Source organism: Tilletiaria anomala, assembly GCF_000711695.1.
Source record: "Tilletiaria anomala UBC 951 chromosome Unknown K437scaffold_25, whole genome shotgun sequence".
Classification (NCBI taxonomy): Eukaryota; Fungi; Basidiomycota; class Exobasidiomycetes; order Georgefischeriales; family Tilletiariaceae; genus Tilletiaria; species Tilletiaria anomala.
The window spans coordinates 124,132-135,042 of NW_013546997.1; the positions used below are offsets into that span (position 1 = coordinate 124,132).

Sequence of the window (10,911 nt, forward strand, 5' to 3'; positions counted from 1 at the left end):
CTCCGACCTCGACCTGGGAGATGATCACTGTCGTCCCATACCTATTGTGTCAACCATCTGCTCCTCTTATATCTATCCGCGGCGATCCCTCACAGGAGATATACAACACCTGTCCCTGACCCAGGGTCTTGGGTAATTTTGGAAAAGGGGGAGGATGAACAACCAAAATGGATCAAAAAGCCTTACCGAAAGCGTCATTGGGCGAGCGCTGGACACTGTGGGTCGGCACATTGGACATTGCTCCGTCCTCAAACAGTCTACTACTCGAGGAGATGCACTCTGATTGATTCTCGACTGGTTTCTCATTCGCAGCTCATGTCCCCGTGCTCTACGTCCACCGCCCGCCAGGCTTCTCTTCGCCGACTGGAGGAAGTTATCCTGGCTGTGATGCAATCACGCAGCGAGTACTCCAACCTTGCTGCGGGCGACACCTCGGCACGACCCTCGCAGGTAAAGGTAAAAGGCAAACAGAAGGACACGCACGATGTGCGTCACGTGTGGTGCACACTGCAAGATAGTCCGCGCTTGAATGGTGAGGCTTGAGGTTTGAAGCTCATACAGCTTCCTTTGCGCTGCTGACATGTCTTACCTCTGTTGCCTCAACAGTCGCGCACGCCCTTGTCGCGCACATACGATGTCTTCTGTCTGCAATGACAGCGCCTCCGGGGTTCTATGGGGCGTCCGAAGGGATGAAGGAATTTGTACCCCCAAGCCAAGTGCCAACGGACATGCTGCAAGAGCTGCTGTCCTGCTTTCGTTTACTGCCGGGGCTTTGCCTCACCCATATTGCAAGCAAACAGCTGTGCGCCCAACGAGGCGTCATCGATGTGAGCCGTAACCGACCGAGAGCCGAGTGTGCGCCGGACTAACTTGCTCTTTCTGCAGCTTTGCCTCACACTGGCCCGTGTCTTAGTTGCGATTGCCGCGACAAACGCGGCCTCGAACCACAATGCAGCATGCGACGAAGAGAGGCTCCCTATGCAACAGCTTCTCACTTCGATTGCAGCGGCGCTGACTGCCATTCTTATCGATGACGAGCGAGCAGCTGAAGAGTTCGAGCAACGCGGCGGTCTTGAAACCCTCAAAGATATGATGTCAATCTCTTCGGAACCACGCGGTGTTCTGAGCACGTCAGTCGCAAGTAGCAGTGCCAACACTCTGATACAATCTCGGGCCGCTCCTACTAAGAGGTTTGAGCCATCAAGAGCCGCTTCAGATGGAAGCAAAGAGAAAGGGAGGAGATCAGAGGCAGACCCGCTGCACTGGGCGTGTTTGGAGCTCCTCACCTCTCTGTATCGTCCGGAGGAGTTCGAGGCGATTTCAAAGCGGGAATCGCCGCGCAAGAGGCGCAGGCGTAACATGGGCGGAGCGTCGAGTCGCGACATTTCGCCTGAAGAGCGCAAAGCTGCTCAAATTCAAGGCCTCGATCAGCCTGCAGCCTTGTCAATCCGGGATCAGCCAAGGGTGCGTAAAGTGCCGTCGACTTCAAGCCTGTTCGATACAGACGCCCGGGCATCGGGCCCCTCGACACGGCGAATTACATCAGATCACACTGCAACCTCGCGCATGCTGCAAGTTGAAAGCGCCTCCATCCTCCGTCGCGGGCGAAGCTTACAGGCAATGCGTCCGGACAGCAGCGCGGCGCCATCGCGTCTCGGTGAGGCAACACAAGCAACCCCTAGACTTCGCCAAGTCGCTTCTTCTTTGGCCTTGACCTCAAGCAAGACCGCCAGAAAAGTCTTTACTGATCCCGAGAAGAAAGTCATCAAGGACAAGCGAGCGAGTTATACCGCGCTTGGCCTCGGAGGCGGGCGCATCGCGCAAAACGGCGCGACCGCGCCTGCTACCGAAATTCGAAGGTCTGCACGACTATCAAATGGAGCGTCGGAGACAGAATCGAGGCCAGCATTCGCGGAGCCCGTGTCCGTTTCCCGAGGTAACCGTCCAAAAGAAACTCGCACCGTTACACCAGTGTTCGCACAAGCCTTGACCGACTTTCAGAGCAAGGACGTCCCCATGTCACCTGCTGTCAAACGCGCCCATGCCGTTCGATCACTGCCGTATAACAAAAGCAAGCAACGCCTCGACTTGCTTCTTAGCCAGCGATTCAAGGACGAGCCCTCAGCAATGCATGCGACACATCCTCCTGGTAGACGTGCAGCGTTGATGTCGCTCAACGGCCATCGAAGTGGGCACTCTTCTCAGGCAAGCTAGAATAGAAGGCCACCAATCGCCTTCCAACCCATTTGCAGGACTATTAGGGGTATTGATGATAAAAGCCTTGTACATGTGCCACTACGACTCCCACAGAGGTGCAGACATGTCTTGCGTGCTGGTGCTCATGCCAGCTGCGTTCCGCAAAGTGTCGCTCGCGTCACCTCCAAACATTGTTTCCAGCCATTCCAAGCCTTCAAAGTCCAAACCCCCTGAAGGTTTGGGCACATCATTTGCTTGGCTGCCTGGGAAAGGAACGCCTTGCGCAGGGTCAAAGCTGGTCGCCGGTGACAAGTCGTTGAAGTAGTCAACGGAAGCATTGAGCATGACCATCCATGACTCTGTATTGAAGGGTGCAGCGCCATGTATAGGTGATTGAGTAGCTGACGCGCCAAAAGACCTTGACCTGTCTCGCCCATCCTGCCGTTCAGACGGGCCTGCAGAGACTGCACTAGCTGCGCTACCTTGCGCGCCAAAGGATCCTCGGGCCATTTGATGCTCTGGTCTGACCGGCCCAAGCTTGCTGCGCAGTTTGGCGATGACCGACTCGAGCACTCGTCTCAAAGCCCTGGCTGAAGGGAAGATCGGTTCAAGTCCATGAAGTGCAAGGCAAGCTTGGTTGGCCTCCTGTAGGTGCGTCTCTGCTGCGCCAGTCCCTCGCCAACGCCATGCATTGAGCGCCAGGTAGCCGCCCGCAACGAGCACCTGCTGCGCGTACTCCAGTAAGAATGGGCTTGCCGGAAGGCTGGCTGCGATGCGCGGCGCCGCCTTGATGAGAGTATGAGCCGTCTTATAGCACTGCGATAGCGCTTCCTCCTCTTCTTTCGTCCGATCGACTGAGTTTCGGGATGCAGAAACCAGACCACCTTGCAGGAACAACCGTTGAAGGAGCATTGTCGCTGAGCGGTACAAGATGAATGCTATGCAAGACTGCTGAGCTGGAGCAGACCCGACTTCGTGTGCGCCTGTTTTCAAATGAGCTGGAACGCAGTTGAACCAAGTGTCGAGGTCATCGACAAACTGTTTAGCCTGACGGTCATGGAGTTCGACTGCAGCCTTGTCGCGCTTGCTTTTCGCATGCTGCCTTTGGAAAGAATTCTTGGCGATATCGCTAGACAGTCGCACAAGTCTGATGATAGCGCAAAATCCCTCCACGAGAGGGAATGGCGGCTGGAATTCCAAGCTTGGCATTTCTTGATCAATGCTTGCATCTTCGATGCCGAGTGGCCGTCCAAGAGATACTGATAGGATTCGATCGAGAATGTAGATGTTCCACCATACTCGCTTTCGAACCTCAAGCTCCAAATATGAGAGTCCAAGGTGTGTCAAGTTGCGATGCAGGCCCAGATCACACGCCATCCTCAGTGCCTGACCAATAATGAGCCATGCACGGGCTGCGCAGTTCGAGGATGCCATAAAATAGGCAAGCAATGCGTTGGTTTGCACCTGCTCAATTCGCGTCTCCATGCTCCTGTGTAGCGCCAGCAGCTGTGATCTGGCAAAGAATTGCACTCCTGCCAATGCAAAGTTGACACGCGCCTCTTTACGGCTTGATGCTCCCGGCTTCCCCCTCGCCGCCGCAGATGCCGGCTTTCTGTCGTAGCCCCACAAGTGAGCTTCTGCTCCGCTGGGACACACGCGAGGATCCTGGACAACTCGGCTCGCGCACGCGTAGATGGCAAAGAGTGTGGCAACAAACAGCGGGTTTGCTTTTTGGGCGCTTTCACTCGCTTGCGCTTGGTTGAACATTTCCGAGTAGCGAGAATTGAAGTCGCGCTCGTCCAAGACGGGAAAGCTGGAAGAAGTTGTGCATATCAGCGTGAGGGGTGGCCGACCCAAGCGACAGAAAACTCACAGAGGGTGAATGCAATCAAAGAATGTCCGCACGAGCAAGTCGCTAAGGTCTCGCTCGGGAAATGTGACCGACTCGACAGACGGCAGTACTCGGCTGAGATTTACACCAAGAGACGAAGTGATCCATCCTAGATTCGCCTGCGCAGCGCCCACTTCCCCCGTGACTTGTGATTCCCTCCGGCCGTCCAAGGCTGAGTGAGCATCGAGGACCAGGGTGACAGTCGCAGACGGGCCGATATAGCGAAGATTCCGATTCTCGTCGTACTGTAGCCTCCCACTTTGCTGGTGGCCGGATATTGAGCTTCTCGCTTCATCCCCTGCCTCGATGTCTACCGCAACATGACCGCCTTTGGCGGCCGTAGCACCATCGACGGTGCCACCCTGAGGCCGCCCTGTTGCATCAGGTTCTTGCCCAGCATTTGGCCCCCCCAGTCCTTTTGTCTGCCGTTGCGCTGCGATGCTTAATTCAGCTAGCTCTTTGAGCCGATCATGCGCCTCCTCAGTGACCAGCTCTGTAGCTGCATCAATAGTTTCGCGAGAAAGGCTTTTAGGGTCGTTAGGGTACGACGAGTGTGGTGACGGCTTACCAGAAAAGCATGTCTTCTCTGGTGCGGTGATGACCGCAGATGGAGATGTTGAGCTTGACCCAATATCGTGTGGAGCAGTAGCGACGCCGGTCATGAGATGCGCTGCCGATTGCAATCCGCCAGCAATGGCCTGGTTGAGCGCTTGCTCGAGGCGTCCTAAGCGTGTCTCTAGACTCTCTACATATCGCTTAGAATATGCGCTCCTGTCTTTTGCCTCAAAGTAGTGGCACTTCTCGTTGTACGTCACACCTGAAATGAATTCAGAGAGTAAACGAACTTCGCTCGTTGGCCACCTTCACGCATGACCGCCCCGGCTCACAGTGCTGGCAAGGCTTTTCTCCGTTGCATCGGACCTTTTTCCGGCGACAGACCTAATGGAATATACGGATTGGGATCTTCATCTTCTACTGCCGTGCTCCCCAGCTGAACAACCTACCTCACACGCTCTGTATACTCTCTTGCGCTTGCTTTGTGATTGGTTGTCCGCACCATTTGCATTCGACGGCCCAGGCGGTGGCGTGTCCGTTAGACCGTCGTTGCCGCTAGACGGATTTTTCCTCTTCTTCGTCCCTGCCTTTCCTGACGTATTATCAAGAGGTACTGGATCGCCTCCAGGGCCTGGACGATGATTAGGTGGAGGCCCACCATCCTCATCACGGGACCCGTTAGATGATAACGAGACGCCATCCTCCGCGCCGCTTTCCGCCTCTTCGTCAATCCACGGTGGGGCAGGGGTGCCTTCGTTGTCCATGCTTGCTGATTTCTCAGGATATAGCGGGTCCGTTGAACGAACCGGTTATGATGGGCCTGGCCGCAAGGCGCAAGCGATTCATAATCAAGTCGGACTCACCACTGATCATTCAGTCGTACTGGATAGTGAAGGCGGAGTGCACAGTATGGCGTTAGCTTCGAATGTCAAGCTTTTGAGGGGTTTCCCACAAAAGCCCCAGTGCTGGCGACTTTCCGGGCGGGCCAAGACTCCCAATTCACATATTTTTTTTCTCATTGCGCAGATCTGCATAGGGCCGACCGACATGGTGTTGGTGTCAACGCTCAAAGTCGGCAAGATTCGAAGACCGAGGAACATGTCATCGTTGGCGTCAGGAGAGGTCCTTCACATAGAACACTTACATTGGTGTTGGAGAAAGGACGGGTTGAACGAAACGCAAAGACCCTCAAGAAGAGTGCGATTGACAAGTTGCTGCACTACAATTACGGGCATCGCGCCCGCGCTGCGAAGGGACCGCAGAGTATTGAGCAGCAGCGGCTAGGGGAATCTATTCCTTTGCGTGCGAGCAAGGTCTCTCTACAATAGCGAAGGGCAGGACAAAAGAACGTGGTTTGTGGGAGAGAAAATGACCTCCCCTCCTTGTTTGTGAATGATTATGTGTGGATGTGCTTGTAGGTGTGTACGCGCGCAATCAACCATGCTTGACCGTGCCTAGCAAATTCACTTAGTCCGCTTGTAGACCTTATTGAGGAAAGCCCTAAACACCTCCCGTTTGAGTCCTCCTTTGCCAACGGCACCTGCGTCCTGCGGCAGTGCCTCAATGAGAGCGTTGATCTTTTGGTAGCTTTCCTTCTCGTACGCTTCGAAGCGAGACTTGATGTCGATGTTTGGTGCCTGGTACACCTCCTTCACTTTTGCCTCGCATGCCGCGTCTTTTCGTCCATAGTTGGCGTCCAGCACAGCTCTTTGCTCCTCAGTAGCGCTGGCGAGAGCGATGTTGATGAGCCAGCTGCACTTGTTGTCCAGAATATCGGTGCCGATCTTTCCGATGACCTCTGGTGCGCCGTAACAGTCCAAGTAGTCATCCTGCACTTGGAAGTACTCGCCCAGCGGAATGAGAATGTCCTGCGCAGACTTGTACAACGCTTCGTCCTCTACGTTGATCAGTCGCATTGCGAGCGCCACCGGCAAGTAGAAGGAGTAGTAGGCTGTCTTGTAGACAACAATGAGATGATGCCTGGGAGAAACCCCGTCAGTCTGCGAGCTTGCGATCACGAATTTGCCAGATTCACTCACTTGGTCAGAGAGAATTTGCTCAGATCGACAGATTCTTCGGGTGCAGTGATCAAGTCCACCAGTTGCCCGAGCTCTGTCTGCAAGGTAACGTCGTGGAAGAGCTCCAGCAGATGGACGTAGCACGGGTCGGAACGGAAGTGCTTCTTAAGGAAGAAGTAGATGGCGGCTTCCAGCATGAACGAATCGTTGATGGCGATCTCCGCGACACCCTCGACCTTGTACCAGCACGGTTGACCTCTTCGTGTAATCGACTTGTCCATCATGTCGTCCGCGACCAGAAAGTATGCTTGCAGCTGCCAACAAAAGTGTCGAGCGCGTCTTTTCAGTACTCCATGAGCCCCATCGGTGATCAATGATACTCTGACACTCACAAGCTCAATGCACCACCCGAGGATGGCGGCCTTGAGGTATTCTGGCTCAGATAGTTCTCTTGTCTTGTTGCCCGTGGCATCCGTGCAGAGCATGATCTCGACCGTGTCCACAACACTGAGCCCACGATTCAGCTTTCCTCCTGGTGTGTTGTACATCAGACTCCGTTTGAACCAGTCCTTAGCGTCTTGCGGCACTGCGACGGCGCAAAGTTCAGTCAGCCACGTCAGCAGCGAGAGCTACATGCGATTCCGGCCCTTCCTGCCCTTACTCACTGCCCTCACTCGTGCAGTAAGCCATGAGCTCGTCGACGAGTATTGGAAAGACTTCTTCGAAACGCTTCCGCTTCACTAGCTTCTCCTGTGCTTTGTCAATGAGCTTTTGCTCGGTTTGAGGGTCGACCATGTCTGCCATTTTGGGCGCTGTTTGTATTCTGTGCGTCGAATCCTAACCTGAAGGACCCTTTCGACACTCGGTCAGACCTATGGTAACAGATATAATTCTCGTTGGACTGTGCGAGCTTTTGGTGGTACAACCACGGCAGGTACGAAACGAATGGATGGCGCCAGAAGTATCGGAACTCAAACTCCAAAAACCTCATCGACTGTCGAAACGGGTTCTTTTTTTTCTTTTTCTTTCTTTTTGTAGGCAAAGTCGCAATGGTGAATAACCCTAACCTGCTTGCTTCTACGTCTTCAACCAAGCTCCATTCGCCAGCACTTGCCCTGCTAATTCACATGCCTCTGAGAAGGGCCTCAACGTCAACGGTTCAACCAGAGAGGGAGGGGGGAGGGGTCGACGTATGGCATGCCGGTGCAAAGCTCGTGACTTCTGCGAAAAAGCTACATGATAATGTCACGCCGCAAGATTGCCGTTCTGACTGCAGCGCCATGTCACCCAAGGAAGCCGGCCCCGCGCTTGTGGAAGCCTATGTCCATGGCAATGGTATTTCCATCAGCCACTTCTCGCGCCAAAGTTCTTCTCTTATGAAGACGTGAAGCTGTATCATCACGCCGCGGCCGAGAAGGTCGTGCGTGCAGCAGGTGAGCTCGGCCGGCTGCGTATTGGCGGCAACTGACGCGGCTGCGAGTCCACAACAACGGGCGGCATAGCTGTCGCTCCTTCTCCTGCTCCGAGCACGTTCTCATTCTCGCCATTTGAATATGTGCCACCCACCGAGGCCGACGCGGACTGTTTAGGAAGTAGTGTCCCTTCAGACCGCCCCTCCCGTCTCGAGTTGGGCGTGGACCAAGTGGAGTTGCCGACATGCGCCGCGGCCGACGCAGGCGCCGAGGGTGAGGCAATGATCGAAGCGACTTCGGCCTCGCTCCTTCGCTGGTGTGGAGGCCCTCGGAACGTTTCCTCAAACGGCGGCGGAGATCTTGGCTCCTCTGGCACATCTCGGGGAGCGACGGGCGGGTAGTGTGACGGCGTATTGGATGCGCTCGCGCTGGAGTCCAGCCGAACGACCATCCCGCTCTGGTGGGCGGCAGTCGACGCACCGGCATCAGGCTGTGACAGCTGCTCTGCAGGCGAAGGCGGCCGGCTGTATCGCGGTGCCTCGGAGAAGGCGACAGGAGGCGGAGGATTCGGATAGAACGCTGCTGTCGAGACTGATTCGCGCGGTTCATTGTATGTGCTAAGAAAAGGACTGCGACCCGCCTGCTCTCGGTGGCCAGCAGCGGAGGCGGCAACAGCTGCCTTGGCGCCGGCAAGAACGTGCTCTGTCTTGGCGATGAGATCGTTGAGCCTGCGTCGTTCGATGACCATGTCGAAGTGCTGCTGCTCAAGGTATGGGATCCATTCCGCCGCGCTGAGCTGTGCAGTCGGGTCGGACAATGGTGCAGGGTGCGCAGCAGTGACTGGATGGTGGTGATGGTGCGCCCCGCCATGAACATGTGCAACTGAATGACCGATATGTGCATGGCCAGGGGCGTAGTGATGGTGATGGTGGTCGTGAGCGGCGTGATGATGGTCTGGACGAGAAGTTTCGAGTCAGTAAAATGCACTTTCCGTCTTTACACGGAGCCGCCACGAGGCTGTAACTCACGGTGATGGTGATGTGGAGGTAAGACGAGATGTGCTGGAGCACGTAGAGCCGAGTCTAATGCAGTTGCTGCTACCGGCTCGCGTGGAATCCTTGGAGACGCCGGCTGCGACGTCGAGCGCATTGTCGACGACTTGACCCGACTCCTCGGGCCTCCGGTTGGCGTATCAACGCTGCCGTTCTGCTGCTTAGGCCGCTTCAGAGCTCTCTCGAACGGGCCAATATAGTCACTCAGGTTCGGCTGGGTTGCCCCTGACCCTCCACTCGGCTGTTGCTGTTGTGGCTGAGACGGCAAGGTTAGTTCCGCAGTCGCTGCAGTCGCCGGACGCGCCCAGCCCGCGCCGCCCACCTCCATAAGAGCCATAGCAGCTTCCGTATCGCGGTCCTGCAGTTCTGCCGGTGCCACTGTAGAAGGGGACGCAGCAGCGTGCGCTGCTGCCGGCACGCGTTTCCGCCGCTTGATGACCGTCTTCTTCATGTTGATGGGTCTCTGCGTGCCATGCAGCTTGTGGTAGAGGCCGCAAGCGTTGCAGATGTTATTGCCGTCCTCGTCCCTCCTCCACAACGGCGTGGTATTGGTGCCACAGTTGGAGCAGACCAATTGATAGTCCACCTTGGTGATAGAGTTCGAGCCGAGGGGCGTCGTCCCCGCCGCTTGATCAGAACCGGGGTCGGTCATGGTTCCAGACCCTGCAGGGCTCATGCTGTCGTCCAACACCTTTCTCCATTCCTTTCGCCCCGCACTACCACCATCGTTCGTATCGGAGAGCGCAGCTTCATCGCTGCGTGCGCGCTTCTTGCCTTCGCTTCCGCTCCCGCTCCCGCTGGCGGACGCCGGTGACGCCACCCTCTGTGTCGGAGTTGTTGCTCGTCCAGAAAGCTGCTCATCCTCGGGGGCCTCCCGTTCTAGGCTTAAGTCGTCCACCGCTCCTCCTCCACCACTGCGTGACTTGGCTTGCGCCTGCCGGTGCTTCTTCATTTGCAGGAGGTTGTTATTATACGCAGGGCAGCCATTGCAGCTTGTCGTACCACCCGTCCCATCGCACAGTCCGTCACCAGGACATGTCCCTTTGGCATGGGCAGCAGCTGCTGCACAGGGTGTCACATTGGCTTGGCCGTCCTCGGCCCCAGCTCCCGACCGGCTCGGGTCGTTCAACGTGCCTCTTCCATCAACATTGTCGAGATGCCACAGCGACACCTTTGGTTTTCTGTTCCCCTTTGCGATGACATTGTCCGCGCCGTTCGGCTCGCCGTTACTGGGGACGATGCGCTTTGCTCCGTGTGTCTTCTCATATAGACCTGCATTCGAGTCCAAGATGGATCAAGAAGATCAGCGATCAGCTGTAAATCGAATGCAATACTCAATAAACGTTTCTAACACTCACCACAAGCATTGCAGATCGGCAGCCCTTCTGCTGTCCTCCGCCAGAGCGGTGTGCTTATTGTCCCGCAGGTGATGCATTTGGTCCCATCGAATGATTGAGAAGTGCTGCCGCCAGCCTGTGTTGGCTGCGATGTCAGGCTGCCTTCCTCCCGGCTCTGCCCGTGTCCATTCTCATTGCGGTCAACGTCCATCTCGTCTGGTGCACCTGTTCAGGTACCCACACAATCCGTATTGTGAGAATCGGAGATCACCTGTTCGCCAAGTGGCACCAGCAAGGCAGGTGGGTCGCTGCACAGATGTGCGCACGGAGAACACGAGCGGGGCGGTCCGATGCTGCTGTGGCGCTCCCTCAAGGATATATGCTCGCGCTGCCGTCACAATCGGGGCGCAGCAGCGGTGTGCTGTAGAGTGCTGTGTAGCTAGAGTGTCG

The 10,911-nt window shown here is 56.0% G+C and overlaps 5 protein-coding genes across 5 annotated transcripts; 1 reads left to right on the forward strand and 4 right to left on the reverse strand.

Annotated features, from left to right (window-relative positions):
- Positions 1-82: 82 nt before the first annotated feature.
- Positions 83-2,255, forward strand: K437DRAFT_86501 (uncharacterized protein). Its single transcript, XM_013388672.1, has 4 exons — positions 83-217; positions 313-532; positions 607-827; positions 886-2,255. Exons 1-4 carry the CDS (start codon positions 155-157, stop codon positions 2,212-2,214), a joined length of 1,833 nt encoding a protein of 610 aa, XP_013244126.1. The 5' UTR covers positions 83-154; the 3' UTR covers positions 2,215-2,255.
- K437DRAFT_86488 (uncharacterized protein) lies at positions 2,255-5,805 on the reverse strand. The gene is made up of 5 exons (XM_013388673.1): positions 5,787-5,805; positions 5,092-5,524; positions 4,975-5,026; positions 4,070-4,904; positions 2,255-4,009 (listed from the first exon to the last, which is right to left on the reverse strand). Exons 2-5 carry the CDS (start codon positions 5,404-5,406, stop codon positions 2,296-2,298), a joined length of 2,916 nt encoding a protein of 971 aa, XP_013244127.1. The 5' UTR covers positions 5,407-5,524; positions 5,787-5,805; the 3' UTR covers positions 2,255-2,295.
- A 50-nt stretch (positions 5,806-5,855) lies between these two features.
- Positions 5,856-7,583, reverse strand: K437DRAFT_245642 (putative ERG20-farnesyl-pyrophosphate synthetase). The gene is made up of 4 exons (XM_013388674.1): positions 7,326-7,583; positions 7,053-7,246; positions 6,682-6,974; positions 5,856-6,622 (listed from the first exon to the last, which is right to left on the reverse strand). Exons 1-4 carry the CDS (start codon positions 7,462-7,464, stop codon positions 6,106-6,108), a joined length of 1,143 nt encoding a protein of 380 aa, XP_013244128.1. The 5' UTR covers positions 7,465-7,583; the 3' UTR covers positions 5,856-6,105.
- Positions 7,584-7,730: 147 nt separating this feature from the next.
- K437DRAFT_86540 (uncharacterized protein) lies at positions 7,731-9,029 on the reverse strand. Its single transcript, XM_013388675.1, has one exon. The coding sequence runs from the start codon at positions 8,973-8,975 to the stop codon at positions 7,944-7,946; it is 1,032 nt and encodes a 343-aa protein (XP_013244129.1). The 5' UTR covers positions 8,976-9,029; the 3' UTR covers positions 7,731-7,943.
- Positions 9,030-9,542: 513 nt separating this feature from the next.
- On the reverse strand, positions 9,543-10,612 carry K437DRAFT_217338 (glucocorticoid receptor-like (DNA-binding domain); the record flags this gene model as incomplete). The annotated part of the gene is made up of 3 exons (XM_013388676.1): positions 9,543-9,795; positions 10,296-10,385; positions 10,479-10,612. Coding segments are annotated over 3 exons (477 nt in total), but the record flags the coding sequence as incomplete, so codon positions are not given.
- Between the last annotated feature and the right edge of the window lie 299 nt (positions 10,613-10,911).

Excerpts from the sequence above, each read along its gene's own strand:
- K437DRAFT_86501 (XM_013388672.1), top strand. The coding sequence starts at position 155 with ATGAACAACCAAAATGGATCAAAAAGCCTTACCGAAAGCGTCATTGGG. Across the intron at positions 218-312 it reads TTGGGCGAGCGCTGGACACT|CTCATGTCCCCGTGCTCTAC; the intron begins GTGGGTCGGCAC and ends TCTCATTCGCAG. Across the intron at positions 828-885 it reads CCCAACGAGGCGTCATCGAT|CTTTGCCTCACACTGGCCCG; the intron begins GTGAGCCGTAAC and ends CTCTTTCTGCAG.
- K437DRAFT_86488 (XM_013388673.1), bottom strand. The coding sequence starts at position 5,406 with ATGGACAACGAAGGCACCCCTGCCCCACCGTGGATTGACGAAGAGGCG. Across the intron at positions 5,027-5,091 it reads GAGTATACAGAGCGTGTGAG|GTCTGTCGCCGGAAAAAGGT; the intron begins GTAGGTTGTTCA and ends ATATTCCATTAG. Across the intron at positions 4,010-4,069 it reads TTTGATTGCATTCACCCTCT|CTTTCCCGTCTTGGACGAGC; the intron begins GTGAGTTTTCTG and ends AACTTCTTCCAG.
- K437DRAFT_245642 (XM_013388674.1), bottom strand. The coding sequence starts at position 7,464 with ATGGCAGACATGGTCGACCCTCAAACCGAGCAAAAGCTCATTGACAAA. Across the intron at positions 7,247-7,325 it reads TTACTGCACGAGTGAGGGCA|TGCCGCAAGACGCTAAGGAC; the intron begins GTGAGTAAGGGC and ends GCGCCGTCGCAG. Across the intron at positions 6,623-6,681 it reads AGCAAATTCTCTCTGACCAA|GCATCATCTCATTGTTGTCT; the intron begins GTGAGTGAATCT and ends GGTTTCTCCCAG.
- K437DRAFT_86540 (XM_013388675.1), bottom strand. The coding sequence starts at position 8,975 with ATGCACATATCGGTCATTCAGTTGCACATGTTCATGGCGGGGCGCACC.